A 27,178-nucleotide genomic window follows, 5' to 3' on the forward strand; every position below is an offset into this window, starting at 1 on the left:
TCTTTCCACGTACGCAAGATAGGATTTGAGTAACTTCTGGGGGAAGAGAATGTCATACCCACCACAGAGTGATAAATTCGCTTTTCATTTATATGCAGTAATGGGCGTGTAACGGTGGTTAGGCTCTTTGACATGAGTGGCGCGGTAGGGTAGCCTATTGGTTAAAGCGTTCGCTCGTTCGCAAGGCCCGGGTTCGATTCCCCACATGGGTACAATGTGTGAAGCCCATTTCTGGTGTCCCCCGCCGCGATATTGCTGGAATATTGCTGAAAGAGGCGTTAAATCATAATCACTCACTCTTTGACATGTCATCGCATTCCATTTACTCAGTCACTGGATTGTCTGGTACGGACCCGATTATTAACAGACTGCTGTCATATAGCCACAAAATTGCTGAGCGCAGCGTTAAACGACAAACTGACAAACTGACAACCACACTCACGAATTGCGTGTGAGAGAGAATTTACAGACGCACTCTGGAACGAAAAATGGAAGTGAAAATGCGATAATGGGTCAGTCAACTGTGCACGCTGCCTGTATTTTGACCGTGCTCTCTCCTAAAATTAATCGCCGCGTTACTGAGCCATCTAGAATACATACAGCCAGACTTGCTATAATTTGTCAGCAATGTGATTTATTAATGTTGATTCTTCCATCGATTCCTCGAGCATATATGTACATACAGACATTCTGCCGAATGTATTGATAGCAATGGTTTTGTATAACCCAAGTAAACCTGTCCTTTATGTCCGCAATTACCTTGTATAAATCTCCCCAACCTATCCTTTATACTCAACACTTTGTTCAGTAGATAACCATCACAGACAGCCCTGATGGATATATTCAGTGTCATTTATGACGTTTACAGAACATCAATCTACATTACAATATTTACAATAATACACTTCTTCAGGTGATAAATATCCTGAAGATAATGAACGAAACACGACATCATGGTATTCAGTATTCGCGCACCTGTCATCTCGTTCATCACAGTACCACATCAGAGGGAGCCGCCTATGACCACAAAGATAATTGGCACTTATGCCAAAGGCGTTATTAAGCAATAAACATTGCTAACAGATCTAGACAAACGTTGCAATGATACCAATTAATTCTTGTGTGTACCATAAGAGCTGGGCTGATAACAAGGTTCAAAATATTTTTTCAATAATTAATCTAAATTCAGTGCATTAAAAACAATTAATCTGACGACACTGCACCAAGTGAAACGGCACGACTGCACGGATGGCGGGACGTGTATTCGTTTAGTTAAACATGGATGACACACACTTATCATCAAAGCGTGATTTCCAGATTTGTCGGCTGCATATATTTCAACAGAGACACTCTAGCGTCCATTTTGTATAAATTAATATGTGTGAAAGTGAGACGGGTAATTGGGGCAGTTATCAACAATTAGATGGACAAATATCACATAATGCCGCAAATAGACACAGCAATGTTGAACGATTTGAATCAAAATTGCTCGGACTGTCAATTTGTCAGGACCGTTATAGAGGCTTGGAAAATGGCGCTCATGGAAAGTTTATCTAGTCATGATCAAATCTGTATCTTCAAACAATGGGTTATTACGTATATCAATGTATCAGCAACTAATTACTAAACAACATAGAGAAATGTTTCCTTTTCACACAAACCACTAAATATAGCGACTGGAAACACAATGGTAGGGTCCAGAACTGCAGAGGATGGCTGTTAACCAGATTTGCGCTTAAAGGCACTATATCACACAACACTTCTCAAAAATACATAATGCATTTCGCACAATAATACTAACTATCAACCCTTAGAGAAGCTACCATATACTTAATTAAAAACAAATTACATATCTTGATTACAATATTAAATTAAAAAGTTCGAATGAATCAATGCAACATTGCATTAAATCGACTCTCGAGCCCTCTACCGGCCGAACATTATTTCAAGCGAACCCCATTGAGTTATGTCCCTTGGAGCGCTCTTTACGAATATCCTACGCACAACTTGTGATTGTAACTAGTTCGGCAAACACCGACAACACCGCGTGCGAGAGTTTTCGATGTACAGAGCAATTGTTTACACCCCATATATGGCAAGTGTTCTCTGTTTGGAAGCTGTTCACCTCGAAGTTTCCATTATCGAACTCAGGCAAGTCGTAAGGGATAATAAGTCGTTTATTGCATCAATAGGAAGCTAAAGTTAGTGCATATGCCCAATATATATAATATAGGCCAAACTATTGTCGAAAATGTGTGACATTGTGCCTTTAAGCATTCACAAATCGTTTTTAACATGGTGTGAACAATACTGTCATGTTTTAGATGTATCGGAGGGGAACCGTGCTAGCAAAGAATAGAAAATGCCAAGGACATCGCAAAGTCAACATAGGACCTACATTTGATAGCGTATCAAATGTCAATGTCATAACTCACAGTATGAGACAGTACTAACACGATATGCCGTAGTCTTTACAATGAAGCTCTGATTGAACGAGGCCCGTAGAAACATTTACATAATGTCTTGATCAACCAAGAGAAATAGTCTTTCAGAAGACTCAACTATGTTACTCCAGTATACGTTTTTGATGTTGTGGAATGGGAAAAGTTGGGTGGTTTTAAAGAAACGTTGTAATCAGATGGTATATCAGTATCGTTCACCCTGGTCATTTATAGAGGCACCGAGAGCTTCACAGTTAACAAACAACCATGTTACTACGAGGTAAACTGAACACGATTGTTATTAATGTGTTTTCTTTGGCCTATGAGGTCTTGAGTCATTATACCCTAAAACGTTGTATACCGACGGACAGAAATTAGGGAACGATTACAAAGGCAAGTGTCTATTAACAAGCCACTAAGATCATGTTGTAAGAAACACACAATGCAATAACAAGACGCATGATTTTATCAAACACTTACATGCATGATCGTAAACGGAAATATTTAGAGAGACAACCTACGTGCTACGGGGAATTGTGGGTTATTTCTCCCAAATAAGGACGGAGCCTTGGTGACGTCGTTTATAATGAATGGCGTCTTGTTTAATTGTTTGTGAGAATTTGACGTCATTTGATGGGGCTCGCAAACAATGAAAACCGTCATTAGAACGAGCTGGCCAATTAGTCTGAAGCGAAACTCATATTGCTCATTGAGGATTACATTAAAAAATCCCCTTGTGGGTCATATTGAGGTATGTTAAATACATCGATTTATAGCAGAATTAAATATCCAGAAAATAAAGTTCCTACCTCGTCTGCGCATGCGCATTTCGTAATACTCTATTCCATGAGGAGGTTTACCATCTGGTTCTTCTGGGCAAATGACGTTGAAGTAGATGAGAACCGAGAACTCACCATCCTGATTCTTGGGGAACCGCTACAAAGCAATGGAGTAAAAGTGTGAAAGGAGATACTCAACACCGTCCTCTTGATTGGAATAATCTCCTTAGTTTGATATTTACTGTTTACTTTAAAGTTTCTAAAGCTTCGAATAATTATCCTCAAATGTCATTTACAGGTGGTAAATACGGAAGAAGCTACTGCAGAGCATGCCCACCATTATTGGCATTCAAGGATCTAAGGACTATGGACAGAGTGAGGGGTAACCTGCCCTTATTACCAAAGAGGCATGCGTGATCAAAGGAGCGAACTATGGTATTAATTAAATTGTTACATTTTGCAACATAACTAACATATTACATACTCCCGACAAATAGAAATGTGAACTGGAGAATCACAAATGTTTAGTTGACATATATGCAGTATTAATTAGCTTTCAACTGTAATATCCAGCTAATATCTGATAACTTCGTGATCTTACAAATGTCATCTCGTTTCAAAATATATAAATATTATAATAGTTGATTCCAGCCTAATTCAGTTTTTCAGGGGCGGTGGGGTAGCCTAATGGTTAAAGCGTTGGCTCGTCACGCCAAAGACCCGGGTTCGAATCCCCACATGGGTACAATGTGTGAAGTCCATTTCTGGTGTCCCCCGCCGTGATGTTGCTGGAATACTGCTAAAAGCGGCGTAAAACCAAACTCAGTCAGTCAGTCAGTCAGTTTTCAAAAAGAACAATCGCAGTTTTAAGGCCAAATTAATGCTAATTTGACAGTGAACGTACCAGGCAGTATCGAGGCTTCTCCGACACGTCTGAGGCCACGATGAAGATGAAGCCGTTGTTCTCCCAGCCTGCACAACATGTTAGCCTCTTCCCTGAAACAGACAGAAACAAATACGGTGAAGGAGGGTAAAGGTGTAGCATGAGGAGCAGTAAACATTTCTTCTCCGGATGATGTAACTTTGTCTTGGAGCATTGTTGTGTTACTGTCTTCATGTATTGTCGTCCACTTTGTCTTGGAGCATTGTTGTGTTACTGTCTTCATGTATTGTCGTCCACTTTGTCTTGAAGCATTGTTGTGTTACTGTCTTCATGTATTGTCGTCCACTTTGTCTTGAAGCATTGTTGTGCACTTTGTCTTGGAGCATTGTTGTGGTACTGTCTTCATGTATTGTCGTCCACTTTGTCTTGAAGCATTGTTGTGCACTTTGTCTTGAATCAGTGTTGCGGTCTTTGTCTTGGAACATTGTTGTCAAATATTGTCTGGCAGCATTGCTGTGCAACTTGTTATTGCAGCATTGTTGTGTAACTTTGTCTTGAAGCATTGTTGTGTAACTTTGTCTTGAAGCATTGAGTTGTAACTCTGTCTTATAACCTCGCCTTGTAGCATTGTCGAGGCCAATTCACTGTGTAGCTTTGTCTTGCAGCATTGTCGCGTGTCTTCATCATAGAGCATTTCTTTGTAGCTTTGTCTTGAAGATTCCTCGATTTCTTAGCTTGTCCTTGTAGCATTGTGTGTTGATGGAGCATTGTCAGAACTAAAATCACATGTGGTAGATCGGCTAAGGGTACTTCCGGTAGGACAGGAAATGATCTGCTGATCACGTGACTTTATCTCACCATGATCCGTGAGCGCAACTCTCCAAGAACATGTCTCTTCTATTGTGTGTGAAACACAGGAAAGCCCGAGGCCCAAGTTCTAATTGCATGTATATCTTCAGAAATACAAATATAAATGACGATATCAAAAGGTAATCAATTTTTATCTGTTGTCTTACTGTAGTTGTGTACCATTTTGGAAGACATTTTTTCATAACGATAAGATAAAACACACATCAAACTGTGACCAACAAAGAGAAAAATATATTTATTAAAAATCAAACTTTCATTTGTGTGTGCTGTAAGAGTCCTATATAGCGATTATACGAACAGCTTTCTCTTAACTTAACGGTTTGTTGAAATATTCAACTGATTCCAAGTATAATACACTGGAGAGATGGCTTCATTTGAGAGTTTCCTTCTGTGTAACTCCATCCACAGTTACACAGCTTTGTAAGGGGTCTGTCAAGTTGTACATGCAGTGTAAAAAGGAAGGTCATATTCGTTCCTCCCCGGACCTACAGTCAAAGACCTAGTTACTTAGGTTCTGTAACCCGACCCGGGTCTGAATTGCTGACTCTGCACAATGGTCAATAGTACAACCCCAGTGAAGTAGGTATAGGGTGCCGGGCGGTTGTTTGGAAAAAGGCCAAGTCGCCAATACGCAACAAATATTCAGTGTTACCATAATATGAATATATTTGTTGCATTTTAAATGCACCTATTGATTAACGACTTGATACATTAATATCATATCATACTCTTTAAATCAGATGTCATTTATTCACGTAGGAAAATATACAGAATATAACTTAATAATTATTTGTTCGTTTGTTGTTTAAAACCGCACTCAGCAATATTCCAGCTATATGGCGGCGGTCTGTGAGTATTCGTGCCTGGTCCAGACATTCCAGTGATCAACAGCATGAGCATCGATCTACGCAAACGGGATACGATGACATGTGTCAACTAAGTCAGCGAGCCTGACCACTCGATCCCGTTAGTCGCCTAGTACAACAAACATGGGTTGCTGGAGATCAATTCTAACTTACTTGGGTGATAACTGGAGTCAGGTACAATATGTGAAGATATGCCATAAATGTGACTTAGTGAGTGAGTGAGTGAATGCATATGGTTGTACGCCAGCAATATCACGGCAATGGATACCAGAAATGGGCTTCACGCATGAATATGACTTAGTCTACAAGTTCACAAGTCATTGAACAAAATATATCCCATTTGTGTTAGAGCCTTGAATAATTTAGAACCATAACCTTAGACGACATGATATATTATTATTTTGTTTGAAACACGTTATGATGGTAAAAATTGCTATTGTGTTTAAAAAATGTTCTTGCTGGTAACAAATATGTTGCGGCATTTGTACGATAAATCTGAATGGTAATCGAACCCCAATCATCACAGATCTCGACTTTCTTCTGTTAGAATTTAAAAATATGTTAGAATAAATGCTCAAATGAAATATACAAGCGTCGCTGCTGTGACGTACTGTGTTACAGGGTGTAATCGCATGGAATACACACTTTCTAACCACACTCTGATCAGGTTAAGACAATGTCTTATTAAATCGCTCCTGACAATACCAAAGTGAAATGTCTGGAAATAATTCCCAAACAGGCATCATGAAAACCATATTAGGATCAATTTGTATTGGCTCACTTTGCCTCAAGTCATGGGTGCACTCAATGACAGAGTAATGGTAATTTCTATAACAAGAATGGGCATTCCATCCTTCAACGTGTATGTCCTCGGACGGATCACAGGGAAAGTTCCCAGAGGCCAAAATAAATCCCTACCGCACAGGACTCGGTGATTCTTTCATTTAGTCTGGTGACAAATGATTCCTTGCCAAGCCTACAGGGGACATTATCTAAAACGAGTGTTATTATCGTCCACGTTTGTTTCCTTGACTAGCGGAAGGGAAACAGTTGTTAATTTCAAATCGTTAAAATTACATAGTTCAATTAGGATTTAAAAACTTTGATGTTTTTATCGACTAAAACTATTTTAGATAATTTAAAACTAGCTTGAGTTTGTGAAGGAAAGAAGAACTATATATCCAGTATTTCAAGTTAAATGTTGTACTTGAGTGTCTCTGGGCGAAGTGTCACACACACACACACACACACACACACACACACACACACACACACACACACACACACACACACACACACACACACACACACAAACACACACACACAAACACACACACACACACACACACAAACACCCAAACAAACAAAACATAACAAAAAACAAAACAAAAACAAAACAAACAACCCCCCCCAAAAACGAAAAAGCAAAGGCAAAACCAAACCAAAGGAACAAAAACAAAAACGGAAGACGTGAGTAGTTTACCTCTGCAATGAGCTGTCATTTAACTGGAAAACTGTTGCAGCTATGTGAAATAACCCCCACTCGCAAGTGATAACATCACTTGATATAGGTAGTCTAAGCACCCCACATGAGGATTATTGTTTCTATTGGCAGCAGCATCCGTAACGGCCATGGAGATATTAAGAAGACTGATATGACATCCACTCATTTAAAAACAATGCAATTTTCGAGCAGGAAAGATATTTCATCCCTACAGGTTACAGAAATGATTTTGACAATTTAACATTTTACCTACAACGTGTACATAGGGATGGGAATCCTGCATTCACTGTCGTCATTGCGCTATTTGTGTCACTTTGCTTTTCAACAGCATGGTGCCGACCCATGGAGCACAATGCCTGTCTCAGATACACCAGGTGTGCCGGGTTCTCCCTTGGGTTTAGCCATAAGGTAATACATGTAGTTAGGTTTGCGTGTTTCACTTGATTCCAAATTTCGTTCACAAGAAACAAAAATATTGGGTCGTTTCTCCAGTATAAACTGCTAAGTAAAAGAAACTATACATCCAAAAACTGAAATAGCCCTAAACATTACATAAGTTAACAAAACGTTGCCAACTTGGATATATGAAAATAAAATAAAACCTAAACATCTATCATACCCTTATTAAATAACTGACATTCCCATAACCAGACGGGGCTGCGTGGTGTGGGGTTTAACGGTAGCTATCTAAATTCGCGACCCTGTTATTGTACGGAATTTTCTGATGCCTGGTCATGTGACGAACTTGTTTAGGTGTCGTTTTCTGGCATGCCACGCCCAGTTGTCATGGCAACCCCGCCTGGTTGACGTCACGTGTCCCAGTGTCAAGACATTTCGCTTTTTCATTATCCAGACATCTGGGCAAAGTTGGGATACTGACGTTCCAACCTCTTTGGTATCCACAATTACCATTTCGTCCGTTCAGTCCCGGAGACATTTGCAGCTTGTGCTCAGCTCAACTGCCTCAGTGATGTGAGGTTCCCATTAAGGTGCACGCACTTGGCTTCAGTATGCACATGCATTACGTGTTGTTCTTTCATGATATGAAATGTCATTGTGGGAAGTTGTTGCGTTCAGATTCAACGTCACTGTAAAGGAAAAGAACACCCCAACGACATCGACATTCGAAACATTTGTTCCGTATTTTTGTCTGTAGTGTATATGTTTCAGTAATTAATGGGGTTATATGATATCAGCTACCTTTGGCGTTCTCATGCTGACGTCCGCTTAAATTCAACAACAATCTCTGACGCCTGTGGATTGTGAATGAACTGGTACTTACAAACACCGTGTCTCAAGAAGGGGTTGCAGATGCTGCCGGTGGGAGCAATGAAGTCAAGCCCGTCCCCGCTCAAACATTCGATCTCCAGCTGCGACCGCCGCCATTCGTCTTCGCAAACGTCCTGAAACAACACGCATACGCTCAACCGGAAGTGACGTCATATGATCATGTGATTATGTTCTTCCGATAGGAAGGTGTGTCCTTCGCGATATTCAGTGATCTCTTCATATAATTGTCACCGTACTTTGCCTTTTGCGCCAGGTGGAATCTATTTTAGTGATAATCGGAGTCAGCCTTATTTAGAGAGTCTGACATAGAGAGTTTACAAGACAATGATGTAAAATTGAACAAACATCAATAATCACGACCTTTATAAAGAACGGAGACTGCACTAACGATAACCTCGGTTATCCAGAGGATTTCATATGGAATCATGCATGGTTCATGCATCACTACAGCTTGTAGTATGGCGTCGTGTTCTCTGGATTAACAAGTGTTTGTCGTATCTCGAAAGCATGAATAAAATTAGTACATATGTTTAAAGAAAATATAACTTTATGGTCTGTACGTAATCACTAAACGATACTCTGATATAGGCACTTTGTCTCAATTTACGGCGTCCCTTGGGCATGCGAGAAACAATTTGTCGGGGGTTTATTGGGGGTTAGTTTAATCAGCACAATGCCCTTGCATGTTCCACCAAAGCGACTGAATGCCCCTGTCGTCGAAGGTGCAAGAATTCGCTTTGCAGATTTGCTTCCCTTGGGTAGGTCAGATACCACTGCTCATGGGTTCGAACCCCGCTTCGTCACGAACATGATTTGTCATTTCCATTCCATGTTCATGGTTTTCACTAAGTGGTAAACGCACCAGATGGGCATCACTTCTAACCTTCTAACATCATCAATCCCACTAGCCGTGATGTAACTGGAATACTGTTAAAAGCGTCGTTAAACTCACTCACTCGCTTTCTCAAATTACGGATAACTCGATAACGGATAAAATATCAGAACAACACATTTCAATGCTTGCTTGCACTTCGAGCTGACACGGTTCTGCAATATAGCGACACATCGCAAGGACACTTGTATTATAATTGTGTTTTCCTTCCATCTCCCCAAGGCTTCTAATTCAATGGTGAAATCATTCTCGGGAACATTTTCTGCTATAATACCATACAAATACCATATACAAGCCCAACCGTCCATCTTCATTCATGAAATGACCCTTTCTTCGTGTGTCAAGATTTAGATTAATGTCCACGACGACTCTAAGCGATGGCCCTTGGAGCCTAAAGGATCGAGAAAGAGCAGAAGTTCTGCCAGTGTAATAAACTATGCCATTCATCAAGTGCTTTCTTTAGGAGATGTCGTCGTTTGTTTTGTTCAAAATATCTTCGCTTGCTTTTCTGTAATTTTTGTGGGAAAATGCTGAAATTCTAACAGTTTGTCGTTTAGTTTTCAGTAATCTTAGAAGAGAACCAGAAATGCTGAAACAACTCGTTTTTGTCGAAAAGTTACTAACATCTTCGCAAAGAAATGCTAAGTGTGCTTTTAAATGTTATTTTTGAATGGAAATATTGATTTGTGGAAATAGCTGTTGGGGATATAAAAACTTTGAGGACAAAATATTAAAAGCCATTTATTGACATTTTCTTTACCGTGGAATCTGATTTAAAGCTGCCATATTAGCTCGTTATCTGACGGATCCATGCAAGTTGGATGGTGACAATCTCTGTCTAATGTTAAGAGCATACAAACCCACTTACATTATGTCAAATCGTTCCTCAAAGTCGCTAGCAGGCTGCAGATTTCTCCTTTTTAACATTCTGTGCATCAATCTATTACAGATATTGAATTAGGAATAATCCAATAGCCATTACTAAAGAGTCTGATTTTCATCAAGGTCCTTTTGACTTTAGGAAAGCCACATTGGTTTAAAGAGAGTGTACAAGCACTAATTAAGGATGGCGGTTGACTTTTAGCGAGACCAATAATGGCATCCCCCGAAGGAGCTGAAAGCTGTAAAAGGGGCATTAGTGTGCAAAGGGGACATCCAAAAGAGGTTTTTAAGACATAGATATATCGTTTTATCAGCTGTAGACTATTTGTGGTCACACATGATAGATAAAACAGTTCGTAGAATTAAACACGCGTTTTCACACTTTTAAAACATATTTAACCAATTTGTGATCTTTAGCAAATGAATCCGAATTCCACCTGTATCTGATTTGGTAAATTTTCAGAGCATTCAATAAATATTAAACAATAACACTGCTTTAATGCATCTTAATTCCGGATATCTGTAACAACGCCTTTCAAAATGTGGTTTAGGAGCCCGGTGGAACATTTCATATTGACCTTTATCGCGAACACGACTGATTTTTAGTGATCTATTATATGGTTTTCCAACCTATTTTACGCAAGAAGATATTTTGGTTATTCCCTGGTATCGACGTTTAATATTTAGTGACTGGTTATTACATTCTCAAATATTTTAATTGAAGTTGCATTGTTATAATTTTAAAAAGTAAATTACAGCACACATATACCAATTTGTAAAAATGACACATATTAGTGAGAATGGTTTAACGCCGCTTTTAGCAATACTCCAGCAATATCACGGCGGGGGACACCAGAAATGGGCTTCACACATTGTACCCATGTTGGGAATCGAACCCGGGCCTTCGGCGTGGCGAGCAAGCGCTTTAACCACTAGGCTACCCCACAGCCCATGAAACATATTAATAAATAGCTTCTGCCTGAACCAGTGTCGACTGATTTATTAATTTTGCATGATATTAAATAAATTAATCATATGTGAAACTTTGTTCACATAATTGTATACATTGATCTTTTACAGAAATCAGAAATTGTTCTTTTCTTTGATAAAAGCCCATGCCCTTCCTGCACTGTCAATGACACGGTACCATCTGTTTCTTGCCTATGTTAACAATAACGTGGAAGCCGAGATCTAGTCACATGTGCCACCGCTGCAGCATCTCGCTTCATCTATATTTCCCATCCATTACATTCTCAGAGAAGAAACATTTAGAGACACTTTCATTAATGGACCAGGGTTCCAGCACAGAATTCCAAAATGGAAAATAAGGAAATACATTTGGTGACTGAGTGGGATTAAAACATAAACGTAATAGTGTTATTGATATTGTTGTTGAAATTATCGTTATTATTCTTATATATAGATTAAAATATATAAATACAAAGAGGGTCCGGGTGCTCCTGGTCCAGTCTGCCTGGTTTGGCACATTATCAGCTAGGTGCCCATTCACAGGCAGCCCAGACAGCGAAAGGGACTTTTTCTGGTCAAAGCCACGAATAGGTTTTATGGGAATATGTACACTTCCCAAAGCTGCAGTCTTCTGTATGTAGTAGTATAAACAGTGTCAGAAGGGCTGTGCTTCTCGAAGGAGGCACCCTGCAAATGTCAGTAATCCAACACCATCAGCACCACCATCACCATCATCACCACCATCATCACCACCATCACCATCACCATCACAACCACCCCCACCACCATCATCACCACCATCAGCACCATCATCACCATCACCATCACCATCCACCATCACCATCCACCACCATCACCATCATCACCACCACCATCATCATCACCATCATCACCACCACCACCATCACCACCCCCATCATCACCACCATCATCATCACCATCACCACCACCACCACCATCACCTCCATCATCACCACCACCACCACCCCCATCACCATCATCATCACCATCACCACTATCATCACCACCATCACCATCATCATCACCATCACCACCACTATCATCACCACCATCACCATCCCCATCACTATCATCACCACCATCACCATCACCACCACTATCATCATCACCACCATCATCATCACCACCATCATCATCAGCATCACCACCATCATCATCAGCATCACCACCACCACCACCACCATCACCACCATCACCACCATCATCACCACCACAATCATCACTACCATCATCACCATTACCATCCTCCTCATTCTTCCAGTCGTCAGAATTCCATTTTTGTGGAAGGTGTGGTAGCTGAGTGGGTGACGTACTGGCGATTAGGTGCCTTACTCTGTGAATGTGAATTCGAATCCCGGAGAGGACTCAACATCCAAAAAGTAGTAAAGTCTATACCTTTCTGAGAAAGTGTAATCCCAAATAAAACATATGTTGTATAATTAATAAAAGCTACAAGATTTTTAAGTGAAAGTTTCATAATCATAAGAATGGTAGTTTCACAAAAACTGTTCCGACTCGGGAATTAAATCTGTTTGAAACTAACATCATACAGAAACCTGTCATGTTGTGACCGTAACCAAGAACCTATAACCTGCTGCTGGCTCCATGTTTTCATACATGGAACTGTTCTCCTAAACGCAGCCACCATGTAAGTAGAGATGATCTTGCAGCTGGGCAACTATCTCGGGCAGTAATTTGGATATGGAGAGACAAAGGTTACTCCACTATACACCTGCCACTAAAAGCTCCATTGTCTTGTAATTGCACAGACAGAAACTGGCCAACACATGGCAGCTTTTGATGTATGTATACGCTGCTTCCTAAATATGGTCACCTGCATTTCTAGCCGTATCTCAGTTATTTTACCTGCTTACCAATAAACACTGTTGCCTCCATTACCTTTCATAATTGATAGTCGGTTGATACATTCTATGTCAGAATATTGAGAGTTTTTACGTTCACAGGAAGGCCAGCGTCGAGGAAAATGACTATTCATAAATGTGATATTCCAATTATCTAAAGAATCTGCAGTAATCATGGTAACAGATCTACAAAGGTCAAATTACTTTCATTCTATCTTTGTAATGTTGGGAAGACAAGTGCATTGTTCAAAAAGGGACTTAGTGAGTAAACTCAGCATCAGCAATTTTGCAGCTAGTGAGCGGCTAACCTTCTCTAGGGCCATATTCTGGAGAAGAACAACACCAACATCGTCTACATGGCAACGTTGTTTTAATGACTGCAGTAGTTTACTTTTCTACAATATTTTTTACCAACCAAAGCAAAACTGGTAGCTGGAAAAACTGGATAAATAACTGTGTTGTAAAATAGGATTTGTTCTTACTTTCAGAGAAAAAACAAACCACTGTATGTCTTGAAACAGTAAAATACGCAGCTTGCCTGTACCAAATAACCAAGATATCATATAGTCCGTCCATTCACGATTCACAAGGTCCAAAATTTCACCCCAAAATTATTTCTTCTCGAAAAGTCAGTAACAGAAAAATTTAAGTTGAATACTATCAGAAGGGAACAAGCTGATTCCTTGACATTCCGAAGAACACTCCAAGCAATTGGATTCTTTCATTTCCTGTGTTTGCGTTCATTCCACCGCCATTCTTTTTATTGAGCCCCCCAAAAACCATTAAGCAATTCAGTTTGTTTCTATTGTGACATCTTCTGTGCTAACCACAAATGGATATTCAAACCTGGATTTCGAAAACAAAATAGTTGATCGAGTGAACTGATCATAACAAAACGTAACAACCTACCTCATTAGTCAGTCTGCTGAAAGTCCGAAACGTAAAACCGCCGCTGATTGGACAAAAATATGGCCTGCTGGTATAGGGACCTGAAAGGTAAAAAAGAACATGATGGTTTCCTGATGACTGCTTCTGCTGAATGAGAAAGAGAGAGCGGGGATTGAAAGAAAGGCAGGAACAGAACACGAGAGAGAGAGAGAGAGAGAGAGAGAGAGAGAGAGATAGAGAGAGGGAGAGGTGAGGTGAGGTGAAATTGGGTTTTACGTCGTGCTTGAGAATATTTCGCTCATATGACGACGTGCATGCGTACGTATGTGTATGTGCGCCTGCTTGTACTAGCCCAGACTGAAGCTGGTTTTATAGTGCTAGCCCTCTGAGATACCATGCCGCATTGAAGCATGAATACCCCACTCAGACACATTATACTGACTCCGAGCCGACCAGTCCTTGTTGTACCCATTAATACCGAGCGCCAGGCAGGGACCAACAAGTACCATATTTTAACGTCTTTTGGTATGACGCGGTCGGGGATCGAACCCGCGACCTTCCGCACTCCGGGCGGACGCTCTAACCACTACACCACGGAGGCGGTTGTGAGAGAGAGAGGCAGGACAGACAAAAAGACAGAGAGAGAAAGGAAAACAAATAGAGAGGGGGGGGGTTATTGAACATCTCTAAATGTCGTTCAGCATGCCTCGTGTTAAGCCTTTCGAGGTTACATGGTTATAAAGTGCATTTGGACTTTCACTATCGTGCTCTAGTAAGTGACGCTCTGATTGGCACTGGTTCTGACCTGATCTGTAATGGGATGTTCTCAGACCATCGCGAAGCAGTAGCGAGCACTAAGATCTGAGTTTAATGACTCTGCTCCTGTATTATTGATAAGACAGCATTTACTGGCAGTGCTTTGAACGTCTAAACCGTAACTTATGTCAACGTGTAAAAGCGAGAGAGTGGCTTTGTTGGTTTAACACTGCTTTGCTGGTAATGTTAGTTATATCACATTCAATTGGGAGACACGATTCAGTATTGTTTTACGCCACTTTCAGTAATATTCCAGCAATATCACGGAAGGGAACACAAGAAATCACTTTACACATTGTACTGAGGGGAATCGAAACCCGTGCCATCGGTGTGATGAGCGAACGCTTTCCCCACTAGGCTACCCCAGCGCTCCAGTTGAAAGATAGGTCAATCTGAAGAATAAAGTCACGTTCAAACTCGAAATATTTCCACGATATGGTGTTGTGGTTTGCGAATCCAGTATTTTTGTTTTGGTTCCGTGTACGGGTAGTGAAGGCATCGGAAGTTGCCATGCAGAGTTGCGTCCCTTAGTTGTGCCAGAACCATGTGATCAATGTGAAAGACCTGCATCAAATCAGGATTTGCTCTTGCATCAAGCTGAGGACCTGAATTATTTTTTAAAATGGTGTTAAATTAAACTCGTTCCCATTGCTTTCGCCTATTAAGTTCTCGTTTAGTCACGTTAAAGTGAGTGAGTGAGTATGGTTTTACGCCGCTTTTAGCAATATTCCAGTAATATCACGGCGGGGACACCAGAAATGGGCTTCACAAATTGTACCCATGTGGGGAATCGAACTCGGGTCGTCGGCGTGACGAGCGGACGTTTTAACCACTGGACTACCCCACTGCCCCTCCGTCACGTTTAAGACGTAAAAACATGTAACCCAGTGACAGATATCATGAACGATGATCAAAACAATAGGCCAAATGCATGTCAGCCAACCTGAACTATGCCGTCAGCAAGCCTCTTTCTACAAACAATTTGCTGAAAAACAATTCACCCGTGAATATCCGGGTTAGAACTGATCTTCAGTAACCCATGCTTGTTGTAAGAGGCGACACATGTCATCGTATCACATTTGAGTGGATCGATGCTCATGATCGTAAGAGGCTCGCTGACTTGGTTGACACATGTCATCGGTTCCCAATTGCTTAGATCGATACTCATGCTGTTGATCACTGGATTGTCTGGTCCAGACTCGATTATTCACAAACCGCCGCCATATAGCTGGAATAATGCTGAATGCGTCGTAAAACTAAAGTCACTCACTCACTCACTGAAAGACAATTCAAAATTGGATGTTACATACACTAAAAGTCCTATAGGCATATGTCATATAATGTGTGACACTTTAAGAAAGATGTTCTTAAACTTAGTCTTTAAAAATATAAACAGCATATCACTTGCTAAGCACCGCTCAGTTTGTATCTGCATATTAAACAGACAGTTTTTAATCGTACCCTTTATTACTCTTGTTTTTCCCAACATATTGGCCTTTTTAATATCGAAGTACAAAAAGCGAAATTAATTATCTAATGGCTTGTTCCATTTGATTACCCTTTCAATTGATTCCTCTGTTTTTAGCATTTTGTGATATTGGTTACTTCTTACCCAGTTTTATCAGGTATTGGCTTTCTGTTTTATCTATAATACCTTCCAATAACCACTCTTCTTGTTCACAATTAAATATAACAATTCAGTCAAAATGAATGAACTTACATACATAGAACCTGATATTTAAAAAAAAGAGAAAATATGTACATTGAACATTGAGATTTCCATGATTATAAAAAGATTTCCAATATTTGACAGTAAGCACGTTTCTCAACCAAGAGTATATATCAAAATCACTCTGACATCAAAGCTCATGAATAAACTTGAATTATTTAGCTCGACATTGAAAGTGGTCCCCGTTCAGATAAAAGACTGCTCGAAGAGCTCCATTGGTTGTCCAATAAATAAGGTCAAGTCGGTGTACGTTGTATGTGTTCCGGGTTAACGATACTGTTTGCTTGGCATATACCGCCCTTCTAGCTACCCATCTAGAAAAGTCGATATCACCGTCACGAAAACATAACAAAACATGGGATTAAGCTTCCATCTCGTTGGCACAGAAACATCAAAGGTGCAAATGCACGTGCCGCACGTGTATCAACATACAAAGCAAAGTAGAATGCTTCTGTCTTTTACCAGAACGATACGTGTTGGTTGACCAATAGCAGAATAAACAGTACTACGCCTTCAGAATATCACTGTATTATGAACGGAATTAATGGCTTGTTGACTTATCAATATCTAACCTTTTCAGTTAGATTTATCTAATAAATATAAAACGTCAGTGCCAGTTGGTAATCAATTTCAATTATCCTCCGAAAAAGATTCCAGTGGGTATAAAAGGCTAACAAGTGATGAAAATTACATGAATGGATCATTGACAATCAGTGATGACACAAGCTGTTAGCTGAAAGTCATTACCAATGTGTGTGTGTGTGCTTGCGTGCGTGCGTGTGTGTGCGTGCGTTCGTTTGTAAGATATCATTACTTGGAAATGCATTTAGGGACCGTTCATGCTTCTCAATAAAAATAACCATCACCCCATTAGCCATAAATTACGAACGGTCCCTTAGAATAAAAAGATGTAATTATGTATGTCGAATTCTAGCCAATTCCTCAAGTAGAAAATATGTTTTTATTTATAACAATTATTATTATTAACACGTCAAATTTTGTGCCTATATTCTTATAGTTAAATGATTATTGTGCATTGTCTATTTCTTTATCTTTTTTGGAGACAAAGAAATCCACCAAACAATTACTCGAGGCATTTTTTTGACAATTTAAATGCACCTATTTGTCGCGGAACGTAGAACCAAGTACAAACACTTGTTCAATGGCCGGAAGTCCGGCCTCAGTGCAGAACAAATATCACTCCGCCAACCGGAAACTGTAGGATAGCATCTAATAGAAGTCGCTATCTCCGCGCCTCGTTCTACCGTAGTATCTCTTGTAAAATCAAACACCCAACCGTGTTAAAAATGTATGGCTGTTAGAAGAGTTATTGCGTTATAAAAAGATCGGGACTTTTTCAGATACAGCTTTTTGGAGTTGGGCTATTATCGATCAGTAATTTGCGGCAGTAGGCGCGACCTTCACAGGCGTTGACTTAAACATGATGTTGACTCAGAAAGGAGATAGTTATATCTACAGTGATAGCTCCTTATTTGGAATTTCCAGCTCATTAAGGAGTAGTGATTTAAGCAGATAAGAGAGTCATTTAATGTGCTGACAGCCGTTAGTTTAACCCTTCTTTGACAAACCCTCTTGCCTAGTGGTAGCTCAATCTCGATATGCTGGCATTTCTTCTCACCGAGATAATGTTAGCGGTTTACAAGCGGGCCGATGCTTAAATGTTTCCGTTTTCTATTCTTCCGAGCGACTGCTGGCGATATTCACGACTGAAAGATAAAATCAGCGTCGTAATTGAGAAAAGGATTGCAAAGACACGATAATGTAAGCCTGCCGTTAAGACGCTGGTAATGAGACGAGAGACACACAGAGTAGACATGAGCCGCGCGTGCTATTCACGCGCTCCGTGAGTCCCACTTCCGGTTTTGAGAATTTCTTTAAACAGGGCATCTCAGCTGGGGCCAACGTTTGTGTAGAAAACCTATCTCCAATCTTTACATCCGGTTGCGCGAGATGTTTCCGTTCAATTTCACATCAGTCGGGTTGTCGCGAGATTATAGTTACTCCCGTACCTATCCAAGCTCCTTGCAGCGTCTTCAGTCAAGTGAAGAGTTTTTTACTCAAAACGCGACCTCCCTTCAAACCCAAATCCTATTCAGTTCTTGTTCCTTTCTTCGATATCATTACTTCCAATTAAATGAACCTAAAGTAATACGATTAATACATAAACGGGACAAGTATTGCTTTAATAATTGGTAATTTGACTATAAATTTACATTTGACTTGCTTCCCGAGTTATCTATCACTCAGTCGGTGTCAGGACGGCCATTGTCAGGCGAAGTAACGTCAAATTACTGGAGACTAACTGTCCATGAGTCTACCGCCGTGCCAGGAATTTCTTAGTCACCAGTTCTCCCGCAATTTCAACACTCCGATATTCAAAAACAGGATTTCTAAAGAAAACGCTAGTCACCAGTGTTGCTGCCGGTCTGGATTTGATTGCGTCTGGAAATGTGGCTGCTATTTCAAGTCAGCTGTATTTTATGTTCTTCTAATCTCTACAATAGAGTCCCAGACAGCACTCACAGAACTATCTTTTTTGTGTGTAAAACCCCGAACAAACACATATAAAGATGAGAGATATGTTTTGGTTTGTTCCAAATGAATACAATCTGGGTACAGCTGTTATTCCGTTTCGTGAACAATGTTTAAAATTATTATATTTTGCTGCATTTTGCTTTACTTTAAGGTTATGTGAGTAAATATTTGCATTTCGTTTTATAATGAAATTGAGACGGTTCAAGCCTGAAAATAGAGCGCGCGATCACGGGTTTAGAGCAGCTTTGAATAATAGTCCACTCACTCAATTTCTATAAGCGTTATGTGGGAGGTCACCTCGAGGGGGCATGTCTCACGTGTTTACCTATTTACACAGGTGTGGTACTGATAAACCTAGAAATAGAGGGGAAAAAGGATTCGAACCCACGACCACGATCATTTCTCAAGGGAGACAACTCTGTATAACGGCATGATGGAGACCAGGCTATAAACATAGGGGAAAAGAGATTCGAACCCACGATCACGATTATTTCTCGAAGGCACCCAAGTCGGTTTAGAGGTATGACAGCTCACGAGACTTGAACCATAAATTCGATCATAGCTTTCTGACGTGCCAAGGGAGATAACTCTGCATAGCGAACTGTGGCACCATACACGACTGGGCCAGCTGGAGAATAGACTTTTTCGATTTAAATGTATTAGGAAACAGACAATGTTGAACTTCCCTGAAAGTCAGTCTGTTGTCTATGTTGATACACCCTCACTCTTCTCAAACCTGATATCGACGTTCTCTCTATAACTCCCGTGTAACTGATAAAAACAGCTTTATTTGATCTTCTTCTTCAGCAAATTGATTGCAGGTTGATCACATGATTCACACGTGACCAATCGTAAACACCTTTTGCTTTAACATGTTTCGTGGTTCGAAGTAACAAAACAGTAACAAAACTGCAGGACACATCAGTTATGTACATATTTGGGTTTCAAATCCTGATTCTTTTTCACACGATGAGCAAACAGACATATTTCTACCACTAGAATAACGTGTCGATCTTTACTCCTTTGCTTTAGGGGAACATTTCAAAAGTTAGACGTCTGATAAAAAATACTAATTTATGTACAGAAAAAATTATCAACACGTTATATGAAACATTTGAAATCCTCAGAGAGACTTTTCAGAAAGAAATACAACTCATGTCAAGGAGCACGTGTGGATGTATGATTTTTAATCGTTCTGTTATAATAACAGTATATAAATAATAATCGCCAAGCAGCATAAAATCGTGTTTTTTCGATTTATTAAGTATTATAACATATCAGCTGACGCAGACAAAAAATCTTTATTATACTGATTTTAAAAAATACTCTGTTTTTTTCACACCAAAAAACTGCAAAATGCAATTAAGATGACCGAAGAAAGTCTCCGTCTAGCCAGTAAGGTAATGTAGGTTTTTGTACGATCCCTCGAGACCGGTACATTTGTCTGAAGCTGGACGTGAGATACGGGACGTGTGCAGAACGGGGTGCACGTGGTAATTGGCGGAGATCGCTGTCCATTTCTTCATGCCTCGCTCTGCTTATCTCTTATTTCTCAATTTTCCAAGGATTAGTTAATGGTGAGAAGTCGTGTTTAACTGAGATACTTATCCGGAGAGAGGCCCAATCCCTCTGTAAATCGATCACAATGCCATGGCTTTCTCTCGAATTTATTACCCTCAAGACGGCCGTCAAACAATCTGCTGTCCATTTTCGGGGGCATGATCAATTGGCTTTTTGAAAGAAAAAACTAGGAAAAGCATAGAAAAAGTCCCTCACCGGAGGATGGTAAGTATGTACCGACGGGCCATCAGAAGCTCGGCAATAATTACCCATCCACTAGGCTAGAACAGTGGGGAGACATTGATCAGCCATGTCTTACTTCAGATCTTAGTGGAGTCACAGCTGCCCATACGGGCATCAATGCATAAACATTTGGGCTCTATTAAGGATGCTCCCGGGCGAATTCGAAACACCGATTTTGTGATCCGAGTATCCGCGAAGACATTCCTAGCATCAGTTAGGACATGTAACCTTGTCAACAGAAGGGACTTGGACAAAAAAGCTGGATGTTTGTTAATGAAAACCCACCGTTGACGCCATTAATCAGAGTTTGCGAATCGAATACGCCCCGTGATGTTTAAAAGTCAGTTCCATCAAGCAGCATGATTTGTAAATCATTTTATGACTAGGGAGATAATGTGAAGGTGAATGCCAGGCAGCCATTATAGAGATGTATGGGAAGGGGAGTCTACTCGGTATCGGGGAGGGGTGGGGGTACGCTTCCATTCATACAACACAGCGATTGGTGGAGTGAAGATTAAACAGGAACAGAATGCGGGGTACCGAATGCGGAATACAGTGAGGAAGTGAGTGAGAGAGAGAGAGAGAGAGAGGAGAGGGGAGAGAAAGGGAATGAAACAGGAACACCATACAGAGAAAGAAGTGGGCGGGAAATATGGAGAGAGGGTATGGAGGGAGAGGGGTGGAGGTGGAAGAGGGGTGGAGGTGGTGAGAGGGGTGGAGGTGGTGAGAGAGAGAGATGGAGAGGGCATACAGAGACAAAACGACAGAGAGAAAAGAAAAACAAATAGTGAGAGAGAGGGGGGAGGAGGAGGGAGTATTTAACATCTCTAAATGTCGAAAGAGAGAGAGAGAGTGGGGGTAATGAGAGGAGAGAGAGAGGGGGGTAATGAGAGGGAGAGGGGGAGGGGAAAGAGAAAGAGAAACTCCCAGTTGTGAGACACATTAATTAATGGTTCAGTGCACATAGTTCCACATCCCTACAATGAAAGTGTAGGATCAGCCCAGTTGTTGAAGAGTGCCCACAATGAAATAGATTATCAAGATTATATTTACACAGAAGAAATAGTTAATTAAATACTTTATTTATTCAGAAGAACATGTAATTATGATAACACATTTTTATTGACTATTATTAAGTTTGAAAGTCATTCTGGTTTAAACATATGTTATTATTTATGAAAATGAATTGAGATTGGTGAACAAGCATTACTGCTTAGGTAAATTAATTAATCTTTCAAATGATCACGAAACAAAGTGTTTAATTTTGAAATACATTTACCTGAGTATGTTAATCAATTTATCGTATAAACTTTCATTAAGTTACCTCCACAAGATTCATTTACATAGCAAATCAGTAATTAGCTAGGGTTAATCCATTCTATCAAACAGGGGAGTATGGTGTGTTTTCGTTGTTAATTACCTAGTCCACTGTCTCATAACTGGGAGTCTCACAATTGGGAGTTCTCACAAATGGGAGTAGACCAACAGGAACACCACACAGAGAAAGAAGTGGGGCGGGAGAGAGAGAGAGAGAGAGAGAGAGGGAGAGAGAGAGGAAAGAGAAAGGGAATGAAACAGGAACACCATACAGAGAAAGAAGTGGGGCGGGAAATATGGAGAGAGGGTGGCGGAGGGAGAGGGGTGGAGGTGGAAGAGGGGTGGAGGTGGTGAGAGGGGTGGAGGTGGTGAGAGAGAGAGATGGAGAGGGCATACAGAGACAAAACGACAGAGAGAAAAGAAAAACAAATAGTGAGAGAGAGGGGGGAGGAGGAGGGAGTATTTAACATCTCTAAATGTCGAAAGAGAGAGAGAGAGTAGGGAAATGAGAGGAGAGAGAGAGGGGGGTAATGAGAGGGAGAGGGGGAGGGGAAAGAGAAAGAGAAACTCCCAGTTGTGAGACACATTAATTAATGGTTCAATGCACATAGTTCCACATCCCTACAATGAAAGTGTAGGATCAGCCCAGTTGTTGAAGAGTGCCCACAATGAAATAGATTATCAAGATTATATTTACACAGAAGAAATAGTTAATTAAATACTTTATTTATTCAGAAGAACATGTAATTATGATAACACATTTTATTGACTATTATTAAGTTTGAAAGTCATTCTGGTTTAAACATATGTTATTATTTATGAAAATGAATTGAGATTGGTGAACAAGCATTACTGCTTAGGTAAATTAATTAATCTTTCAAATGATCACGAAACAAAGTGTTTAATTTTGAAATACATTTACCTGAGTATGTTAATCAATTTATCGTATAAACTTTCATTAAGTTACCTCCACAAGATTCATTTACATAGCAAATCAGTAATTAGCTAGGGTTAATCCATTCTATCAAACAGGGGAGGATGGTGTGTTTTCGTTGTTAATTACTTAGTCCACTGTCTCATAACTGGGAGTCTCACAATTGGGAGTTCTCACAAATGGGAGTAGACCAACAGGAACACCACACAGAGAAAGAAGTGGGGCGGGAAATATGGAGAGAGGGTGGCGGAGGGAGAGGGGTGGAGGTGGTGAGAGAGAGAGAGATACAGAGACAAAACGACAGAGAGAAAAGAAAAACCAATAGTGAGAGAGAGGGGGAGGAGGGAGGGAGGGAGTATTTAATATCTCTAAATGTTGAGAGAGAGAAAGAAAGAAAGAGAGAAGAATCCTGGATCTAAAACTCCTCGGTTTTCATTGTCGAAATCTAGAATTGCAGCTAGGTGTTTTTAAATCCGGAAACCATCAACTAGGATGTATGCTTTCACCACTTACCAACCCATGGCCATTCGTCCAGTTTCAGATTACTCTCATCACACAATCCGGCATCGTTGGTTTCTCTAGGCGCACCTGAAAGTAGAACCGCATGTGACAGTTGAACTTCTCTCTGATTGGTCAAATATTCAAGCAATAATCGGACAGCTGACAAAGTTTGATTGCACACGGGCTAGGAATTATCTAATAAAAGCTCCAACTTTCATAAATCGTTTCTGCTTGGGGAAAGTGTGTCAAAACTAACAAACTAAATTACCAATCATCGGGGCAAGTTTCCCTAAGGCTAGGCGACGTTCTCGTCCTAAACAGCTTATCATGTTACAATAAGCTGGTAACCACATTCGCTTCTAACACATTAAAAATCCATATCTTATTTGATTACCTGAACACAAGCAGATACAGAGGTCTATCCTAACTAGACTTAACGCATGAGTTAACGATTAAACACGTTGATGACTATGCGATATTTAAACGCAAGATGGAGCAGTCAAAAGTTCATCGATTCACTGTAGTAAATATGAGCATATCGAGAAAATATGATTGCTGTAAATTAAATCAGCATGGTTTTGCTATCTTGTCAAACGAACGGCTTCTACGCGGCGCGGGCGGCTATTGTTGAGCCCTGAAGGAGGTAGTGAAATCGAGACGCATATGTTTCTAATGTAGTCGATTTCTCCTCTATCAATGTTGTTCTTTAATGCAATTGTCATTATAGGGATGTCATAGCGTTTTATACGGTTCAACAATAAGACCTTTCTACGTGTATGCTTTATTGAAATTAAATGTTTGCATTAACAGTTTAATTCAGTTTTATGGATATGAAATTGATAACATCATTAAGGAATTATGCTTAGTCGTCTGTAAAGCCGTCAATTTCGTTTACCTTGCGTGCCAATTCGCAATCAACATATGATATATATCAAATATCTCTGTTACGGAGAACATTCACCAAATGAGCCAATTCGCAACCACAAACTGACGTATATCACTCATGCTTATTTCAGAGGACGTTTACCTACTGTGCTAATTCGCAGTCAACAAGCGATATCATATATGTCTATTGCGAAAAGCATTCACTTTGCGTGTTTATTGGCAATTAACAATTGATATCATATAATTGTATTCAGAGAACTCTTTCCAAGCCTAATTATTCGCAATTAACCAATTTCACATCTGATCTTTGAGAATGAGTGAGTGAGTTAGTGACTATGGTTTTACGCCGATTTTAGCAATGTTACAGCAATATCACAGCAGGGGACCACAGAAATGGGTTTCACACATGTTGGGAATCGAACCCGGGGCTTCGACGTGATGAGCGATTGCTTTAACTACTTGGCTACCCAACTGCTCCTCTTTGAGCATGCTTTTAAAGACTTGAATATACACATGAAATATATGCACACCTGATATAGAGAACGTTTACCTTGTGTGATATTTCGCAATCAACATCTGGGCCCAGATTTCCGAAGATAGTCGTATGTTAATGTTAATGTATGACACTTACGACCATCTTAACTCTAAGAGAGCTTCGAAAATCTAAGCCCAGATATATATGTTACACACACCTGTTACAGAGAACGTATACTACTACCTTGTGTGATATTTTGCAATCAACAACTGACGTAATTTAAGTCACGTTTAATGAAGCACGTTCAAAGCGTTACAATAGAATGCCTGAGCGTCGCGCCAAATGATGTGCAACCATATCTGTAACACAAACAATCACACCTGAGAAACCTCTATCCATACATTTCAGAGCGTTAGTAATTAGTGTTTCAATCATGCAGACATTGCACGGAAGTGTGGAGCTAAATAACAACCCTTCCTGCTGGGTAACTTCGTTTCCACATTAATCGGGTGACGATATGAAATTTATCGGATAGGTTGTAAAATCGATAACACTATTCGCTCCACGATAATGCTGTTCAATACGCATATCTGTTATTCATGTCTGGATCATCAGAATTTCATGTTATCTAAACTAAAGGGAAATTTCGTTAATCTTGACGGTACCTTTCACGATGACTTAGTCCGGTTTGTCAAGGGTACGGATTAGGGCCGGATTATATATATCCCAACAGAAGTCGTTCAGAAAGCCAGATTTCCTGACTACCGGGGTTTCCTCTGAAGTGTCCACTTAGGCAATAAACACCCAGTTTGACTTGTACCTTTGCATTGTAGCCTAATGGTGGTTAGGCGTTCGCTCGTCAAGCCGAAGATCTGGGTTCGATTCCCAACAATGCTACAATGTGTTAAGCTCGCTGTGATATTGCTGGAATATTGCTAAAAGCGGCGTAAAACCATACTCACTTACTCACTCACTAGGTCACCTTAAAAACACAACACGTTTTCATCTTCCTGTTTTCAAATATATAGGGGCGGTGGGGTTGCCTTTTGGCTGAAGCTTTGGCTCGGGTTCGATTCCCCACATGGGTACAGTATGTGAAGCCCATTTCTGGTGTCCCCCGCCGGAATATTGCTAAAAGCGGCGTAAAATCAAGCTCACTCACTCAAATATATAACATCCCCGGGATATAGACTGGTCTCCAGCATCCTATGTAACTAAACGCATCGGGGATCAGGCTTGCTTACTTGGCTGACACATGTCATTGCGTAGATCGATGTTCTTGATATCCATCACCGGATTGTTTGGTACTGATTCGATTATTTACAGACCGCCGTCATAAAGATGAAACAGTGATGTGTGCGGTGTTAAACAACAAACAAACACACTGAAAATACATAACTGAATATTCTGGGTGGGACATTGTTCCAAGAGAGTTAACATATTATCCCTTTCACAATATACAGAACGTTTTCCCACATGTCAAGATATCGATCGTGTACACCAAGTGTGCGCCAGTCGTGCATTAACGTGTGTCCCCCCAAAGTGCACGGACACATCCGGACAATAGATCGGCTGGTAAACAATGCATACCTACCTATTGTTCTCGATGCTAATAAGAACAATCGAGACAGGTAGATCAATATGTTAGAACTGCCGTGAGTTACTGACATCTTGAGGTGAGGAAGTACGCCAACATGGCCGACCGGGAGAGTGAAGTTGTTGAGGTTAGCTATTGTACATGTACTTGAAACTGTCACGTCTACTTACCAACGTTAAAGAGGGACGGTGGGGGTGCGGGTGCGGGTGCGGGTGCGGGTGCGGGTGCGTGGGGTGCGTGTGGGTGTGTGTGTGTGTGTGTGTGTGTGTGTGTGTGTGTGAGAGAGAGAGAGAGAGAGAGTGTGTGTGTGTGTGTGGCTGGGAGCTGGTGTGGACAGCCTCGTGGTTAGCATTCGTCCGTACAATATGTGAAGACGGTGTCCAAGCAGGTGAAAGGTCAAGGCTGCAGTAACCTAAGT

At 40.5% G+C, this 27,178-nt stretch overlaps 1 protein-coding gene across 1 annotated transcript in view; it reads right to left on the reverse strand.

Annotated features, from left to right (window-relative positions):
• Nucleotides 1–27,178, reverse strand: part of LOC124268948 — a 135,165-nt gene that overhangs the window by 43,975 nt on the left and 64,012 nt on the right. The window contains exons 4-8 of the mRNA XM_046704009.1: nt 23,816–23,890; nt 14,169–14,248; nt 8,626–8,746; nt 4,125–4,216; nt 3,251–3,377 (exon numbers count right to left, since the gene is read on the reverse strand). Of these exons, the coding sequence (XP_046559965.1) occupies nt 3,251–3,377; nt 4,125–4,216; nt 8,626–8,746; nt 14,169–14,248; nt 23,816–23,890 (495 nt within the window). The remainder of the gene's footprint in view (nt 1–3,250; nt 3,378–4,124; nt 4,217–8,625; nt 8,747–14,168; nt 14,249–23,815; nt 23,891–27,178) is intronic.

Source organism: Haliotis rubra, unplaced genomic scaffold, assembly GCF_003918875.1.
Source record: "Haliotis rubra isolate DU_JTF1 unplaced genomic scaffold, ASM391887v1 Scf1, whole genome shotgun sequence".
Classification (NCBI taxonomy): Eukaryota; Metazoa; Mollusca; class Gastropoda; order Lepetellida; family Haliotidae; genus Haliotis; species Haliotis rubra.